The following is a 20,064-nucleotide window of genomic DNA, read 5'->3' on the forward strand; positions in this document are numbered from 1 at the left end:
TTTCAAACATTTTTTATTTGTTTCTATAAAATATATTAAATTAATATTATTATAAAGATTAGAACTCAAACAACTACATGTACGTAGACACACACATTTGCTTAAAATATTTATATGCTGTTTAAATTTTTTAAGATTTTGAATTGACGTGTAATTATTATTAAAATTAAATGCTATAATCTTGCTACATACATATGTTGGATTTGATTCATTATCAATATATAGGTATTAAGTAATCGTTCATTTATTTTAAAATAAACCAAAAATACCTGTAAGTATCTTGTCCGATGAAAGGTTTTATTTCCGAAGACGCGCCAGTGTTGATCCTTACAGATGCTACGGCACTTCTGTTTGGCTTTCCATGGTCCGTTGCAATCACAGCCAATTGCATATCACTTTGATGAGCGGGCAAAGCGCTATAATTCACATATAAAACCCCGGAGTCCGCATCAATATAGTAGCCAGGACTGGGTTGTACAATAAAGTACGAAATCTTCCCATTATCTCCACTGTCAATATCTTTTGCGTTGACTGAACCGATTTCAATAGTGCCGCTTCCTTCTGAAAATTATAAAAAAAAACATTTTAAGTACAAGTTTTTTACTCAATCTTTAGTATTTTTTTTATTGTCACTTCGATATGGACTCAAAATTTAGGCATAGATACATGCAATGTAGTTATAAGAATGTATTAAATATTCATACAAGACATGACAATTCTTTAATATATTAAATTTAAAACACCAGGTAAATAAAATATAAATAACACTTACCGGGCAAGACTCTATTATATGAAATTTCATCAAAGACAGGCGTGTTATCATTAATGTCCGTCACTTTAATTGTTAAAGTTGTCTTTGCAACGTGTTCGTTGTCAGATGCGCTTATATTTACTTCATAAACTTTTTTGCTTTCATAATCAAGTGGCCTATTCAAGACAATCTTCCCACTATATCTGTCTATTGAAAAAGTGTTATCTCCTTGAACAATCGCATATTTCAGAGCTGGATATGTGTCGACATCATTTGCAGTAACAGATGTAAGTACTGAGCCGACTTCCGCTCCTGTAAAAGGTTAAAAATAAATGAAAAAAACTGCTACACACGCAGACGCTACTCTCGTTTGACTGCCACTTTAAGGATTCGCAAAATAAAATTCTCTAAAACAAAACTCGCCCACAGTACAATGATTTAAAAACAAATAAAAAAAGAGAGCGGACCGTTGGTCGGGGAGGCACCAGTAAAACATGCACTCGAAAAAAATGCAATACCATCCAATAAATATTGATTCTAAAGGAGTCTCTTTTATTTAATCTCGGCGCTGGAATCGAAAAGTCGCAATGTAAGCCGGCCGCGGAGTCGAGAATACAAATTATGTAAAATGCCTCCCTCTTTGTAAAGCATTTTTTGTTCTACCAATTTATATCGCGAAGCCGATAGGGCGCCCTACAGCAATTTAAAAACGAATATGTAAACAGGTGCTAAACTTGAAACGTACCTTCAGTTACTGAGATAACATTTGGGGGCGGGAATGTCGGCTGATTGTCGTTGACGTCAACAACGTTAATTCTTAGAGTAGCCGTCCCTGTCATCTGAGGATTGCCTTCATCAGTCGCTATTACCGTTAGTTTATAAGTTTCTCTTATTTCTCTATCGAGAACTATGTTGGTTTTTACTGAACCCGAAAATGCAGGTTCAATAATAAATGCGTTATCGTGATTACCATCAACGATGTGATAAAGTATTCGCGCATTTGCTCCTCGATCTCCGTCTTTAGCCGCTAATTGAACAACAAACTCGCCCTTAGTGTTTCCTTCTAAAACGTTCGCTATATATTGTTGTTGTGTGAACCTAGGAGCGTGGTCGTTTTGGTCCAATAGATTAACTATTACATTGCAATAACCATACAAAATAGGAGTGCCTTCTGTGCGGGCAACAACAACTAGTTCCCTCGTAGGTCCCGGATATGATTCATAATCTAAATTTGCTGAGTTATTTACCCTTATGAGGCCAGTATTAGAATCTATTTCAAAGGCATACTTGTCATTTCCGTTGCCAAATTCATAGATAATTCTTTGCCGACGTCCGTCACTTCTCAGGGCTGTTACTTGTAAAACATCTTTTCCATATTGCAAATTTTCATCAATTGTTACATTGTATGTAGAGTTTTGAAAATTAAGGGTTGGTGTTTGATCAGAAAAATCTCCAACACGTAATTCGATAAGACCTATTGAGCTCTGCGGAGGGTTTCCTTTGTCTTTTGCTATTACTTTAAGATGTATTAATTTACCGTTTTCACTAGCTAAGCTTTGAGTAGCAGTAAGGACTCCCGTTGTTGGATTTATGCGAAATTTATGGTTTGACGTATCTAAGAGCTCAAAAAGTATTTCAGCATTAGTACCTATATCATTGTCACTTGCTGAAACGCGTATTAGACTTTGTCCCGGAGGAGTTAATGTGGCCATTTGTTCTTTAAATGGATATTTTGTAAAGATTGGTTTATTATCGTTTACGTCATTAATTGTAACTTCTACTGAAACTCTTTGCGACCGTGCAACGTAACGCCCTTGGTCTGTGGCAACGGCATCAAAACGATAGCTACTAGTTTTTTCACGGTCAAAATATCTGAAACAGTTAAAATATTTATTTAAGTATGATATTAAGTCACAAAATACAAAAACAAATCTTTTAATAAAATTTGAAATGAATCTTTTAGTCAATATACAAATAGTAATTACCCAGTTGTAAAAATAACTCCAGTCTTGTTATCTATTCTAAACAATCCTTGGCTTTCGTTTGCTAGCGAATATACAATTCGTTTATTATAACCTAAATCTGCATCAGTGGCTCTAACTTTGATAATGGAGGTGTCAATGGATGCGTCTTCTGGAATTGCAGCAGAATAATGTCCTGTGTCAAATACAGGATCATTGTCGTTCTGATCTTCGACCATTATAGTCAGGTTACAAGATCCTTGTAGCGCTACTGGTGAACCGTGATCGTACGCCGATATTGTTAAATCATACCTCGATTGAGTTTCTCTATCTAAGGTTTTTGCTGTGAGTTTACCCGTTGTAGCATCAATCGAGAATTTGTTTCCATTATTACCAGATATAATACTATAAGTGATTATACCGTTAGCTCCTATATCTTTGTCTGTTGCTGCTACCGTATGTATAACTTCAGGCTCATTATTTTCAGGTACTGTTAAAGTATAACAAGAACCTTGTTTAAATGAAGGTGGGTTGTCATTGACGTCTAAAATACTTATGGACACAGTAGCCACATCGAAGTTTGTCGTGGACTGAAAAGTACTTGAATCAGTAACATATACGGGAAATGTATACTGATCTGCTTCTTCTCTATCAATTTTGGTGGTAACAGTAACGGTGCCGAGGTGTTCATCGATTGCAAATTTATCACCAGCAACGCCTGATGGTATCATGTAGCTGAGATTACCTAAAATAAAAGAAACATAATTATTATATATGAACGAAATATTTCGTGTTTATTCCAAGTGTATGACATTTATGTAATAATAATATACGCACCTGAATTTCCTCTAGATGACTTTGCTGAAAGCCTTGTAACAAAACTGCCTGGTCGAATATCTTCACTAATATTAGCTCTATAGTAGGAATCTGTAAATCTCGGTGGTACATTAGTAGACTCTTGTAAGCTTAAAAGTAATGTCATATGACTTTGTCTAGGAAACGGTATTCCATGATCGGAAGCGGTTAAATTCAGCTTATACTGTCCTGGTCTGACTCTTGTAAGGTCTGAAGAGAATTTCTTTGCCAACGTCAGTTTTCCGGTGTTGTAGTCTATTGAGAAATAAGCGTGGTCATTTCCACCTGATATGAAATATGATATTCTCCCGTTATCTCCTGAATCTGTGTCAACTGCCAAAGCCTGGTATAAAATGCCAGATAGAGTATTTGATGAGACTGATACTTTATTCGCCGAAACAAAACTAGGAGTGTTGTCATTCGCATCAATAACAGAAATGTGAACTGTTGCTGAAGTTAACATTCTCTCAGATACATTAGTAGCAAGATCAACGGCTTCGACAACTAACCAATACTCTTTCAATGTTTCATAATCGAGAGGTGAAATAAGACTTAGAGAACCAGTTAGAGGATCTAAATTGAAAACATTTTTATTAACCGGTAGAGAAGACATTATGTGATAATTCAAATCTCCGTTAGGCCCTGCATCTTCATCCCGAGCAGTGAAATTATAAATAGTTGTACCAACAGATGTTATTTCAGACACCTCTATGTTAATAGGATCTTGAGCCCATTGGGGTGCGTTATCATTAACATCGATGATTTCGATACGAACAGTGACAGCACTGCTTTGTGGATTGTTTGTAGCTGATGTATCCAAGGCTCTTACTTCCAATCTATATTCGTCTTGTATTTCTCTATCTAATTGTCTTGCAACAACTAAAGAACCACTTCTTCTGTCTATTTCAAATGTACCGGGAGAGTAATCTGATGTAAGCGACATAAGTAAATAGGATATTTGTCTTTCCTCATCGTCATTTATCGTATTTTCATGTGAGTCACTATCGCAACATGCTACTATACCGACTATATGACCAATCTTTGCATCCTCTTTAACCTATGAAACAAAAATGAAATATTTAAATAAAAATAGAAAAGACCACATCAATAATATATTAGAAAAAATAACTTTTCAAATTAAAATAATTTTAGTTTGTTACTCACTTTGAATGATAAACTAGAACTTGTGAACGTGGGTCTATTATCATTTAAATCTAGTACTTCTACTTTTAATTGTCGTACAGTTTGTCGTGGTGGTAGTCCTCCGTCTGTAGCTGCTACAGTTAGACGATATATTGACCTTTCTTCATGATCCAGAACTGTACGAATAAAAATTATATTAATTAACTATTTTTGAGTCACATCAATGTTATGGTTTGAGAAATACGTCATTTTATTATCATTACCTGTACTCGTTTTGATAACGCCAGTATTTGAATCAATTACGAACACGCCAAATCCATCCATATCTCTCTCATTTAAAATGGAATATATAACAGAAGCATTTACACCATTATCTCTATCTATAGCTTTAACTCTAGCTACTTCTGCTCCAGGCTGTTGTTCTTCTCTTACGCTGACTACATCTTCCCTGGGATCAATTATTTCTGGTGAATTATCGTTAACGTCCGTTATTTTAATTGATATTGGAACTCTGCTCGATCTCGGGAGGGATCCTTGATCTCTTGCTTCAGCAAATAACGAGTAGGAGTTTTTGTACTCTCTGTCTAAAATTTCTTTTGTTGTTATAATGCCTAGAACAAAATAAATATTAAGTAAATTATGCTATTAAAATATATAAATTTATTTTATGGATACTTAATTTATAAATGTTAGTTATATTTGAATATAAAAATCAATTTTAAGCGACCTCATATCTGCTATGTTTAATTTTCAGTTATGTTAATTTAAGTTGTTAATGTTTTATTAAAAATGTTGATGTCAATTAAACGATATATCTTAGCCTACTATGAATTAATTTATTTCGATATTATTAAAGAAAGATATATTTTATCGTTAAGTTTGAACTCAACCTTTGTACTTTATAAAATTTTAATTGTATATTTATAAATGTTTTTTTTAATTAGAACAAGAGCGTCTCGTAATAATTCTAAATAAATACATAAAAAAGTATCCGTCAACCAATCGGGTTGAATTATACACCCTACATGTACATCTCTAACTTATGAACATTAAATACTCGACAACAGTATCTGGTAAGGCTCGCAATAAAACATAGAAGAGTAACGTTAAGCTTCTACAAAGCAATATTTTAATAATAGTTAATGGTGGGTCAAGGAAAATGCCTGCGATGCGCATTCATTCATCGTCGCTGCCACCCGTGACAGTTATTAAAAACTAAAGAACATATTATAAAATCCGTTGAGGTTTTGTTTTGTAACACTATGGAATTAAATGTGACCATTTGTTAGTTTTCCTTTTTATTAAAATATCGCTTAATATACGAATATAATAATTTTGATAATGAAATCGAATTAACAACATCAAATTATTTTCCAAAACCTCATTACGACCTTGTTAAAATATTTTATTTATTTTCATTACTGACGAAACTTGACAGTCATGTATGTTTGGTGAACCGAATACGATCTTCATACATATGTATGTATAAATAAAATTTACCGTTCAGGTTGAAATCGTCAATAATTGGCATAAAGAATTGATTCAAGTATACTGAACTCGGCGTCAAACGCCGTCTTTGAACCGCCGACGTATAAAACAAACAAGTCACGAACGATTATGGACATAAGAGGTTGAGTGTTGCCCACCGAAAAAGCACCTGTTGAAATCTGAATTCCCTATCAGTGGTACCGACTGCATACAGTTGTCATTGGCAATGATTTACCGATTCACATGGGGTTCGGTCGCTAAAGATGCGCTAACTAGCTCGCGGGGTGTCGATCGCTGATAAGCCAAATTGAGATGAAACGTCCCACCATTGATCAGTCAGTTAAAGGCGATAACGACTAACCCCTCTTTTATTAGCCCACTATCGATATGCAAACAAAATTAAAAGTGGTCACGAAATGCCTATTTACTTATATACAATATAAAATTAAATTAAACAATTTAGCAAATGTATTTACAAGTTTAAAAAAATCAATGCTATTTTTAGTTTCCAATATTAGTCCTAAATACAATGAAACGATTCCACGAATATATAATCGGAAACGATATTCATGAGATGGTCGACAAACATTCTTCAGACTGCTCCCTATCCCTTAAATTGTGCAGGTATTAATGCAGTTTTGTTTATTCAAGTATATTTATTTAGTCGACGAGTCTTAAGTCAAAATACACTTTGGGTTTTAACTTTCAAAGACACCGACTGGTTAAACAAAGTAGAGTGGTTGACTGCAGGGATAATTCTTGCACTGATCAAATAGTATTGAGGATGCTCGTTGAAATTACGGTAAATTGCATTGTTTTACGTAAGTGAAATGTCATACGGACACCATAATTATATCTATTTTGTATTGTAAATTACTATCTATTCTAGTAAGTAATAGTCATCGTGCAGTGTATAAACCCAGAGTGTAGTAAACCCAGAGGGTTTAGGCTATAAATACAAATGGAATTTTGTTTGTTCTAATTGACAACTTATGAATTTGATCTATTAAAATAAATTATAAAACTTTAATGCTTTTATTCTCACCTGTATTAGGATTGACGACAAAACTTGTATTAACAGGGAACAAGCTAAATCTAATTGCAGCATTATCTTCTAAATCTGCATCAGTCGCTGATATCTTTCCAACGAACGCACCAGCTTTCTGATTCTCTTCAACTCGAAACTCATAGGCGGTTTGTGAGAAAACTGGATCATTATCATTAGCATCTACCACGTTGACAATAAGGCTGGCAGTCGCTGACAGCGGCGGGATACCATTGTCTGTAGCTATTATTGTCATTTTGTGTTTAGCTATCGTCTCTCTATCGAGAGGTTTAGCGAGGTACACCCAGCCTGTAGTCGGTTGAACTTTAAAATGCTCTTCGTTTGTATTATTCTCAGATACGACGCGATAGGTTATGCGCGCATTGTTACCGGTGTCCTTGTCTATGGCTTGTATTTCTAAAATCTGAAAGGGAATTGTTCTTTAAATAAAACTTGAATCTTTATAAATTCGTTATAATATAATAGTGGTAGAATATTTAATTTAATGTATTTAATAATAAAACGATTCTTTGAAATAATAATGTTAATCAGACATTTTTACCACAAAAACGTAGTCAATTACGCAAATTAAACTAATATCAAAAAACTTGGTTATATCTGAGCGTTTTCGCAGATTATTATCAATCGGTCTGCCATGAGAATAAAAAATGTCGAATTAAATATAAACTATCATCGACGATTTCAAATAATATTTATCTTTTAAATAATAATGAAGTACTTAAAATACTTTACAGGAAACACAATGTATCATTTTTTCTACAATAACAAACGCAAAACTCGTTTCAAAAATGTAATTCAGTTACATATTATTATTATCCGCATCATATGTCGAAATTGCACTGTTAATTGAGAATTATTTAATTCTCCTCTTACCTTGGAATTAACAGCATCTGATTCCAATACATTAGTGCTGTAGGTTTCGTGTTCAAATATTGGAGCATTGTCATTTACATCTTGGACGTCTACAGCGAGTGTTAGATTAGCACTTAGTTGCGGGCTTCCATTATCTTTGGCGGAAATTATGAGCGTATGACGAACGAGGTTCTCATAGTCTAATGATCTGTAAAAATATATGTGTGTCAAGTAAAATTTCTTTAACAACTATACGAGTATATTAAATATTTCTATGTTATTTGTTGTTGTTATTAGGCTAAGATTTATATATTATCATACATGCAATTGTCATAAAATATTACGATTAAAATATAAAAATTTGAATGGCAATTAATTTTTGATAATAATTAATTGTACTTTTTAAATAATATATTACCTCAACAAAGTAACTAATCCGTGTTGAGGGTTCACAGCAAAAGTGTTGGACGGTCCAGTAGCAGAAACGAGGCTGTATGTTATCTGACTGTTTTTCCCATCGTCCTCATCAGTTGCTCTTGCAGCATATACCACGGAGCCGATAGCAGTCGATTCTGCTACAGATACTCTTACTGATGATGTGCCAAATTCTGGTGCATTGTCGTTCACATCTTCTAATGTTATTTGGACCTAGACAGACCAAAATATGCATTAATAAAATGATTTATCAAATGTATGTACCATTTAATATTATATAATATTAATAAACAAATGGATTTATTTGATACAAGAGAAAAATTATAGCTATAGATAACTATGCAACATGTCACTATTGTCAATAGTGGTTTAGTGGATGAAATATAATTCCGTAAATATATATTAAATTAAAGAACTTATCTGCTCACATTACTGTAGAAGTAATAATTATATAATTATTTATTTACGCTGCAAACATTTATGGTTATAATCTAAATGTTCACAATCTATCATTTATTATACCTGAGTCTGATCATAGCTCGCTGGATTTCCGACGGCAGCTTTCACATTAAGCAAGTATGAAGATGTAGTCTCTCTGTCCAACTGCCCTGAAGTCCTGATGGCACCAGTGTGAGGTTCTATTGTGAACCGGTTATCTACATCGCCAGATACGATGCTGTAGCGAACTAGCTGCTTACCTGTTAAATGAGGACATTTTGTGAATTAGTATCTAAAATTTTAAAAATGTAACAGGAACGAGAAACATACAAGCAAAAAACAGTATAACGTTTAATTAAAACATATATTTCATAAGAGTGTAATAAGTAAATTAAAATCTTGATGAACTGTTGAAGGCTATGTTAGTAAAAAAAACTTCTTTGTTCAGAAAGCGCCATAAAATACCTAAAAACGTGATAGTATAGACATATAGTAAAAACAAACGTTTGAACATATTTATAAACAACTTTATTAACAACACAATTATATCATAAGAAATCAATGGATACTTTAAACAAGCTAAAAATATGCAGTAACATTGTTGCTTCACTTAATAAGGGACGCGGAATATTTGAAATACGCGGTTAATTAGGTCTTAGGTGCTAAACTTAAAAACAATGGACGATTTACGTTCGCTCAAAGGACATTTACACATACTTATTTAAAGAAAAGTATCGAAGATTAATTGAAGAATTTGAATCAATTTGTTCAAGTACGAAGATTGAATTTCCTCAAATTTAATCCATTAAACATGAGTGTGTATTTATGGAATTCCAATGTTTGTATGCATGATTTAGAATTATCCACTTAATTATTCACCATAAACTCTTATGTCATTTTATGAAGTTATCTACAAAATAAGCATGGAATCATTAATTGAAGGTATTTCTATTAAACCTCTTCAACTGTAACAAGTTTACCGAACGATAAATTAATTCGTGTAAAAGTTATTTTTTGGAAAGGAAATTTTAATTAGGCATCAATTAACCCAGATTGCTTCTCATTGAATAGTAAATCTTATTTTTTTTTTGTTTCTTGAAATGCGTCAATTTGCGATGTAATGCTATAAACTTTCTTAATGATCAAACGTGACAATTTAAGAAATAAATACACCCAAATCTATTTACAGAAGCCAAAGTGAACGACAGCCGAAAACCGCTTTATATCTATCAAATTTTAATTGGCACTTCTCACAGTGTAAGCGATTCAATGTCGTATATTTTTTTTCGCCCAGCCTCTTTTTGCTGGAGCGTTTTTTCGTCGGTCGTTTTCGGCAGGACAGTTGACGCAATGAGATTGATATACGGTCTTATTCGTCGACGTGCCGGGCAGTCTTTGTTTCTGTAACTGGTCCACGAATCCCCTCCCCTGCGCCACTCCCGCGTCCTCCCTTTGTCCCTTCCTCTTTATACAGTCTGTGATGCGATTGTCTTATTTTCGAAGATTTTACGGCGCGACTTCAATGTTATGTTTGTTTTTGAATTGTCAATTTTCGGCATTCGTGGTGGTTTCAATAGCTTTACAGGCTAATGCATAATATTGAAAAATATTTATATGTATATAAGAACGTATTATTAAAAACTATGTGCATGGTAAATCTTAGATGGATTCTAACTTATATGTTTTTAGCAAAAGTAAGGAATTTACAAATGTATTCTTTAATAATTCGAATATAATTTATCAAAATAAACCTGTCAGTTTATAATAAAGATTAAGCTAAAACGATATGAGGCCGTTGCGAAGTCTTTCCAACACTAACATTCATAAGTTAACGGACAGGTGTATTTAACCTTTTGTCTGACACTCAAATCAATTCATTAGTCAAATGTGGTATACTTGTCCTCTTTCAAAATATATTCACAGATGCCCTTCTAAATTGAAATCATTAATGGCACCGCGATTATCTCGCTCACGAGACTACATTGGGCTTCAATTAAGAGTTGTAAAGATCTTCTATGCGAATTATTCGATTCTCGATTTGAGTTTAATGAATTAATTATCTGAAAGTTCGATTATCTCGAAAGGGCATTGGGATCGAGAAAGCTTGGCTCATTTCTGACTCTTATCGGAAATCGGCTGGCCTTTTTAAAAGAACCATTGAAAGAACTTAAATAGAATATTAATATATTTCAATTGTGCAATAAAGTTGCACAATGGATTTGTCATTAAATTTAAAAACAATATTGTGAAAATATGTAATATTTACCAATGAATATATTTTAATGATTTTCTTAATCAATTTGAGAAACAAAAATATTTTTTGCCAGTTTAAGTTATTATCATCAAACATGGATTTGATTGCGATTTGCAACCGTCATGGATGTCTCAAGTAAACACTTAAACACTACGCATTTTAACACATAAATCGTGTAAACAATTTCAGTTCCAGTCCGTCCAAATAACGTTGGATAAAAAGTTGAAAATAATTGAGCTGGTGTTCAAAAAAGAAGTATAGAAATTTCCAGGCAAAAACTGTCGTCGAGGGTTCGGTTTGTTGACCTCGAATGGAGGTTGAATTTATTCGGTTGCGCGAGCGCATTCGACTCCAGCCCGACCGTATCCTTGGATTTCTCGGGATTGAATTTCAAATTTTCAGTCGTGTCGTCTTGCAAGAAAGCGTGAACCAAATCTTGATTTTTTGAGAAGTAAAAAAACTTGACGTTCAACGGTTCACATTAGATGACCTTGAGAGATTGTGTGTGTTTGTTTTTCTATTTATCGATTATGTATTTATCTAGCCTTTGCCTGTCAACATGTTTTAGTCAGATATTTTCATCGAAGGTCTCGTTACTTTGCTAGAATCATATTATAACTTATGTATTCTGTAGGAAAATATTTTTATCATTTATACTGAAGATAAATGAAATGGAAAAATGTTAACGATTATGTTTGTAATGTCCTTCTAACCGATTTCGTCCAACGATGACATTCTCGAATGAATCTTGCCAACTGCGCAGGATATTCTATAAAGCAGGTTTGTATGTGTGTGTGTGCAAGGACGCACAAATATATTAATTGTATCCTATATATTATATACTTGCACTACCCATCTCTGGGTCTAATCTCATTCACCCGAGGTGGCCTGTAAGAGACCACTTTTAGATATAAGGCCATTGCAATTGTTATTTTTTTGTAACAGTCGAAGCCAAGATGGCCCAGTGGTAAGAACGCGTGAATCTTAAGCGATGATCGTGGGTTCAAGCCCGGGCAAGCACTACTGAATTTTCATGTGCCTTATTTGTGATTATTATTCATATCATGCTTTACGGTGAAGGAAAATATCGTGAGGAAATCTGCATGTGTCTAATTTCACTGAAATTCTGCTACGTGTATATTCCACCAACCCGGATTGAAACAGCGTGGTGGAATAAGCTCCAAACCTTCTCCTCAAAAAGTGAGAGGAGACCTTAGCCCAGCAGTGGGACGTTCACAGCCTGTTACCATTTACCATTTCGTAACAGTGTACATTCGAGTTCTTATTTGTCTATCTATGGATATATCTGTGTTCCTTCAATCTCATATTCCAAAATAACGGTGATGAGATATGGACGAAGGAAGACTTGGCGCGGGCCCAACGACTTGCTTTTCAAGGCACTCGTATCCTGTAAAATTACCAACGTTGATACTGGTATTTGGTATTACTTGACAGAAAAACTTAATAAATTTTCATAGACTTGACCTAAGCTTTAAAAACTCATGATTTTATGTTGAATGATGTGCTAATACATACACTAATAAAGACCTAAAAAATACGGAATCGATTTAAATAATTTGTTTTCCAAATTAGACTAAAATGATCAAAAATTTAACAAAAGACTTCGAACCAAACATTTATAATATTTTCTAAGACTGATCTGTCCCTATCTGTAGATCTGTTCCTAGTTATGAATCATGTTTAGGAATCGTTGAATTCATTGTTTTTGTTGTATTCTTCAACATGACTAGAATTTGAACTGTCGGCCACACAGGAGAGAAACGTGTCGGGTTAAAGTTTAAACCTTTTGTATATAGAGAAAGCTCGCCATACTTTACATAATGTGGTAAACTTGTACACAAACTATTTTAGTTGATAAAAGCTCCTCATTTTAAAACGAGCCACCTAGATAGTCATATAACATGCGACTCTTAACCGAACATTGCGGGTTCAAACTCGAGCAACCATGAATTATTTTTCGTGTAAATAATTCGTACGCGACGATGAAATAAATCATCGTGAAGAAACTTGTCAGATGAAAATCTGCCAAATGTGTATCTACCAAACAAACAATCTTTTCACAGGGAACAAGAGGGCTTTAGTTCAGTAGTGAAACATTAACATTTATTTTCTTAATAATTCTTACTACATTTTACTTTCGAATTTATCACAGAAATGTCAGAATTGTCAGAAATGTCAGAAATGTCATGTACAGAATTGCACATATCTTATCGATTATTAAGCAATAGCAATGATCAATAACTGTTCTTGTATAAATGAAAGTGTTTCTAATCAAAATTCGATTAAATATCGAAGAGACCACACGCGTATTCATTAAATTATCGGTTGGCGTAACTTTAATTTTATTACTGAAAATTTCAAGATAAATCATAATTAGTTTTGGGAATAAGATGCTTTATGTGATTTCATTCCGGTTTTAATAAAAAGCATTAATAGCTCAGACTGGCGATGCGGAAGTTGTGGGTGCTGTTGTAACTCCTGAGGCTATTGTGGTACTAGACTTTAAGATTAGTTTGTGAGGATAGTTACATTAAATAAATAAATCACTATTTCCTATTTCCAGCTAAGATTTGGTATGAAAAAAATGTATTACTCGAATATAAACGTATAAAATATGTAATAGGTCTTTTTTACGTATATTCTAAAAATTCATTCTAAAATGGTAATGCATAAAAAAGTTGTATCTTACTTCTATAAGTCGAAAACTGACTTACTTTGTTTGGCTTGGTTTTGTTTCGATGCTTGTATTCTTTAAATGTTTTAATTAACTAACTCAATGTCACGTATCACTTTTTGACATTTCACGACCGTGTCTTGCAGCGTGTTTCGATTTTATTCTTAATTTAGAATTTTAGTGTGACACTTTTACCCAATGGTGAGACGGCAATAGTAGCTCTGTGCAGGGTGGGTATCATCTATCATTTGTTCTACAGCTATACATCCAGACTTAGAACTATGTGTCGGAATAAAGGTTAATATGCCAGTGGTATTTCAGGCACAATTGACATAAAATCATGGTAATGATGGTTTAAAGAGTGATTTATACACTCTAAAATGTTGACCAGGTGGCCTATTTGCTTGTATGCATTTATCAACAAAAAAACTATTGTCTGAGAAATAGTGCCGTTCCTCGAACACATTAAGTCACTTATCCCCACTACAACAAAGATGGCGACCTTGAATTCCCAACAATCTTTCGTAAACCGTTACGGCGGAATCCGAATTTTTAAAATCTGTTTCTTTGACATTGCTTTATATTTACTATTAACAAGATATAATACTAAAATTATGGTAACAACAAACATATACAATATTTTTCATAGTCAACTTGTATGCTATGAATACTTTCATAGCATACAATTTTCTAATTTCAACGCTTTCGTTTATGTTTCATACTAAGTGTGCATTCATTCACTAAATTTTAACCAACCAGTTTAAGTTGTGATATATATTCGAAATAAATCTATACAGCTGCCTTTATTTTAATTTTGACACGTTTCATATTTATTCATATTGTATACTTCTTAACTCTTAAACCGCTAATACAAATTGTGGCAGTTGCCACAATCACAACATTGGAAACCCGCGCCTGTCTGAACTCATTAAATTATATTTTTTTAATTAATGGACGTTTATCTCCGGGCGAGTTAGCTATAAATCTGATGGGGGCGTGCGTTTGGGCAATGGTGTTCAATATTATGGTGCTCTTTCTAATTAAACTCTGAGCTGAACTGTCCGTCAGTCTGTATGGTCTAAGTTGAAAACTATAGCTATTGAAATGTCAGTAATTATTTTTTTCTAATAAAAGAAAATATGATTTTCACGTATATAACACGTATTAACACAAATAGCAATGTATATACGAAATTTTAACTAAATCTTAATTGTATATTTTTATTTAAAATATACCTAATATTTAATATACTAGGGATATTTTTCGTTATCTAAGGCAATTTGAAATAACATCGTATAGAATAAATCGCTTAGATTCAGATAAAGGTGACGCCATAATAATTTTAAATAAATATATCATTTGAAAAATAAAATGCCTTATAAGAGGAAATTCTCGCGAAGAGATTTCTTACAACTTTTTCATGTGTCATGTATAAAATTAAATGGAAATACTAATAATACATTGCTCACCCATTTATATTGCACCTATCGGTATGTAAATATTAATTTTCAATGTGATGTTTTACTTTTTTTTCAAACGAAGATAAAATAATGAAATCTACATTATATATATATATATAGTATATATGTGTTACCATGGAAACTTCGAATGGAAAAATAATATAACTGTTGTATTTAAGTCATAATGATTTAAAGTAAAAGTTAAGATGATTTAATTTCCAAGTGCAATACACGTTTGTTTGCGCCAATCACACACAACACAATGCTATTATTTTTAACCGGTATCTTCTCAATCTAAAGATTTGATTTGCAATATTGCTTCCACCGATCGAAGTTTAATTGCTTAAAAATTTATTGATATCATTGCTGACCACGGATAAGTTATATTTTTTGATATTTATTTTTTGTTTAACAAAAATCAAATTGAGAAATTAACAATCATTGTTTTTACAATTTACAATATTTAAAGAAATATATACGATTATCGTCAGTTATTCTCGGGTACCGACAAAGTACCTTTGACAATTATTTTCAAAGCGATTTATATCAATTGTTGATCGCGTGATAAATAGAACACATATTACGTATCATTTCAATACATTTTGGCGTTTTCTATAAATGAATTAGACAATTGCTATATGACTTTCTCTACGTTCACAATTTCGCCTCATCTTTTTTATATATCTATTTCAAGCAGGTGGACAGCCTGATGGTGAACTGTCACCACAGTTTTACACTGGCGCCGTTAGAAATATTAACCGTTCCATACACCATCAATACGCCATCAAGCTTGGGAACTAATATGTTATGTGCGTGGGCCTGTAGTTACAATTACATCTTTCCAACCGGAACAGAACAATAGTAAGTATTGCTGTTTGGCGGTACAATTCGTGATCCCTGACGGGCTTGCACAAAGCCCTACCAAGTCATTTGCGTCAGTTTTCTTGTCCTTTATGAAAATAAAGCAAAAACCAAACAAATGCAGCGAGAATTCACCGATTCATTTTCACTTGACAAATAACACTATAATAGCAGTCCACGAGTATAAATTACATGTACGAGTGAGGGTACAAGTACCTGATTCCCTCAAAAACATGCAGCCTTCGTCACGATGTTTTGTGTGTAAATTGTATTATTTGTTCGTAATGTTTGTTATTTGAACATTTCAATTTATTACTCCGTAACATATGTTTTTTTAAATATGCAAAGATACTAATCTTGGCTAATTCTGAAATACTTCTAAAAACATTCTACTACAACAAAGTAACATTTAATTAGACGCACGCAAAAATCTCCTATTTCATAAAATTTTGCTTTAATAGTTTGATTTATGTTTGAATGCGGATAGTCTAATAATGTAATCATTCGAATAAGTCGCAAGTATATAAGCACATACATATATATACATATATATACATATATATATATACATATATACATATATATATACATATATAATATATTTTTTTCATTATTATTAATATTTTGTAGCTACGAGATGGCCTAGTGGTAAGAACGCGTGTATCTTAACCGTTGATCGTGGGTTCAAATCCGGGCAAGCACCACTGAATTTTCATGTGCTTAATTTTTTTTTTTTTTTTTTATAGAATAGGAAGGCGGACGAGCATATGGGCCACCTGATGGTAAGTGGTCACCAACGCTCTTAGACATTAGCATTGTAAGAAATGTCAACCATCGCTTACATATCCAATGCGCCACCAACCTTGGGAACTAAGATTTTATGTCCCTTGTGCCCGTAATTACACTGGCTCACTCACCCTTCAAACCGGAACACAACAATATCAAGTATTGCTGTTTTGCGGTAGAATATCTGATGAGTGGGTGGTACCTACCCAGACGAGCTTGCACAAAGCCCTACCACCAGTAAATTTATTTAATTTGTGATTTTAATTCATCTCGTGCTTTACGGTGAAGAAAAATATCGTAAAACCTGCATGTGTTTTATAATTTCATTGAAATTCTGCCACATGTGTATTCCACCGACCCGCACTGGAGCAGCGTGGTGGAATAAGCTCCAAGCCTTCTGTTCAAAAAGGGAAAGGAGGCCTTTAGCCCAGGAATGGGAGATTCACAGGCTGTTACGGAACGTCTACATGCTATTTTCTAGATAAATATAGTAAAATTTGAAATTCAAAGAGTAAATTTAGTAATATATAATTTATTAAGGAAAATATTAGCGTTTTATGATCAACTCATACAGAAAGATCCATCCATTTATAAAGTGAAATAGCTTAAAGGAAAGGCGTATACCGACACACGCAAGCTAAACTATGAATCTTATAGGCCGCTATCAGCAATGGACATATAATAGAAGCAGCTTTAGAAATGGTATAAAATGAAGACATTTTCATATAGACGTGGAATGTGACCACGATGACTGATTCTCAAACAATATTTAACATTATTCAACAGAGTTTTATAAAATTGATTGCTTTTGTGTATATATAATTGATTATAATATTATAACACAAATGTAAGAAATGAATTGTTTCTTAACGTAAAAGTCATGCTATGCAAGCTATATCACTATAAAATTTAATCGTAAAAAACATTTTAAAACAAACATTTATGTTACATACGTACGAATACGTACTAAAACGAATATAATTTTTGTTATAATTTATATTGTAGTGTATGAAGTATTGTTAACAGTTTTAAAATGATATAAACCATTTAAGCTTAATCAGTTATTTGGAACTGGCATAAAATTCAATCACAAGCTTTGACCCACGCATACTAATAGGGATATCTAAATAAACTTTTATTTTATTTTAATGAATTAATAGAAAAGTGCGCATTTTCATTAAAATATAGTTATAATTTTCAAATATTCAAAGTTAGACTTAAAGGCAAGTGACAAGGCAGTGTTGTCATAAAATGTATGTGAGGTCGACAAGAGTTCCCGTCCTAAATTTCCTCGATGCCACATCTAATATATACCCTCCTCTGAGACAACAATGGTCTCTCCGTGGAATTCCCATGGACAAGTGCTCCGCGTACTATAACGGTGGAGTTCGCAATTCAGTGATTTACGGGCCCTCCGCTCGCAACAGAATAAACGTGGCCTCGGATAGAATAGATCTCTGTTACACCGTGATGTAACTTTTAGAGTCTTTAGATTTCATTTCGACTTTAATATTTTTGTTTATGATTCAAACTATTATTATGTTAACTGAAGTTTTCTCAACAATATATTTTCGTATACCAACTCGCATTGGAGCAGCGTGGTGGAATAAGCTCCAAACCTTCTCCTCAAAAAGCGAGAGGAGGCCTTAGCCCAGCAGTGGGACATTAACAGGCTGTTACTGTTACTGTTTTATATTCTCGTAATTATTTGTTTTATATATGTCATGTTGATTTGTAGTAAGCATTATAAAATAAATAAATATCCTGGGACATTATTCGCACACGGCCATCTAATTTCTAATTCTAAACTGAGCAGAGCTTGTACTATGGAAACCAAACAACTGATATACTACATATACTACGTATCTTTTGTAAATACATACTTATATAGATAATAACACCCAGACACAGAACAAACAGACATGTTCATGCACACAAATGTCTGTCCTGGGTGGGAATCAAACCCACAACCTTCGGCGTGAAAGGCAATATACCAACCACGCCAACGGGCCCGTTTATGTTTTAAATATTTCAATTATGTTACCGTAACAGCCTGTGAATGTCCCACTGCTGGGCTAAAGGCCTCCTCTCCTCTTTTTTGAGGAGAAGGTTTGGAGCTTATTCCACCACGCTGCTCCAATGCGGGTTGGTAGAATTCACATGTGGCAGAATTTCAGTGAAATTAAGACACATGCAGGTTTCCTCACGATGTTTTCCTTCACCGTAAACCACGAGATGAATTATAATCACAAATTAAGCACATGAAAATTCAGTGGTGCTTGCCCGGGTTTGAACCCACGATCATCGGTTAAGATTCACGCGTTCTTACCACAGGGCCATCTCGGCTTTTTTTTATCATTATTATCATTATTTTATCAATTATGTTACGGTGTAACAAATGCATTTGTGAAGTCTAGTTGTATAAATATTAGTGAAACACAACTCATTGCCTAGTTATACAGCGGGCGCAGTTTATGTCTGCTTTGATTTACTATTGATGTTCAAATGAATTTTAATATACAGACGAAGAACAGAAAAACTATCACCCGCTCAACAGGTCGAGCTCTCAACGATTTGTCAATCACATTAATATTAATGTCATAATAAAATTTAATTACGCAATAAAATTTAAATATTAGAAATATATGTAGCTCCAAAATGAATACAATCGAAGTATACAATTACTTTAGACGTAAATATAAAGCGGATAAATTCGAAAGCGATTCAAATGGTGACGCCCATTAAATTTATTGCGTGAATTTTTTATACGTTCGAGTTACAACGGACCCGATCGTTAGGGTTCCATGCATATTAACAGTAATACCTTGAATTAATTGCAATCAAATTACAGATACTCCTCGGCAATTACGTTACAAAACAGAAACATTGTTGTACGCGCTAGCAACTCGTACTGACTGCGCCTGCGCATGTTTTTATAATATGCCACGCAGACCACGTCTGCTTCTTATTTCGTTTCTTTTATTTAACCAATTGTTTATTTTATAAATTTGTCTGCTTA

General features: G+C 33.4%; 1 protein-coding gene across 3 annotated transcripts in view; it reads right to left on the reverse strand.

Moving 5' to 3' along the window:
* Positions 1-20,064, reverse strand: part of LOC126771437 (protein dachsous) — a 266,674-nt gene that overhangs the window by 3,382 nt on the left and 243,228 nt on the right. For all 3 annotated transcript variants that reach the window (XM_050491310.1, XM_050491311.1, XM_050491312.1), the window contains 11 exons: positions 9,074-9,249; positions 8,535-8,764; positions 8,138-8,324; positions 7,244-7,667; positions 4,974-5,321; positions 4,732-4,886; positions 3,550-4,624; positions 2,737-3,457; positions 1,497-2,623; positions 773-1,063; positions 270-561 (listed from right to left, as the gene is read on the reverse strand). In XM_050491310.1, coding sequence (XP_050347267.1) covers positions 270-561; positions 773-1,063; positions 1,497-2,623; positions 2,737-3,457; positions 3,550-4,624; positions 4,732-4,886; positions 4,974-5,321; positions 7,244-7,667; positions 8,138-8,324; positions 8,535-8,764; positions 9,074-9,249 — 5,026 coding nt within the window. The remainder of the gene's footprint in view (positions 1-269; positions 562-772; positions 1,064-1,496; positions 2,624-2,736; positions 3,458-3,549; positions 4,625-4,731; positions 4,887-4,973; positions 5,322-7,243; positions 7,668-8,137; positions 8,325-8,534; positions 8,765-9,073; positions 9,250-20,064) is intronic.

The sequence above is a fragment of the Nymphalis io genome, chromosome 10 (genome assembly GCF_905147045.1).
Source record: "Nymphalis io chromosome 10, ilAglIoxx1.1, whole genome shotgun sequence".
Classification (NCBI taxonomy): Eukaryota; Metazoa; Arthropoda; class Insecta; order Lepidoptera; family Nymphalidae; genus Nymphalis; species Nymphalis io.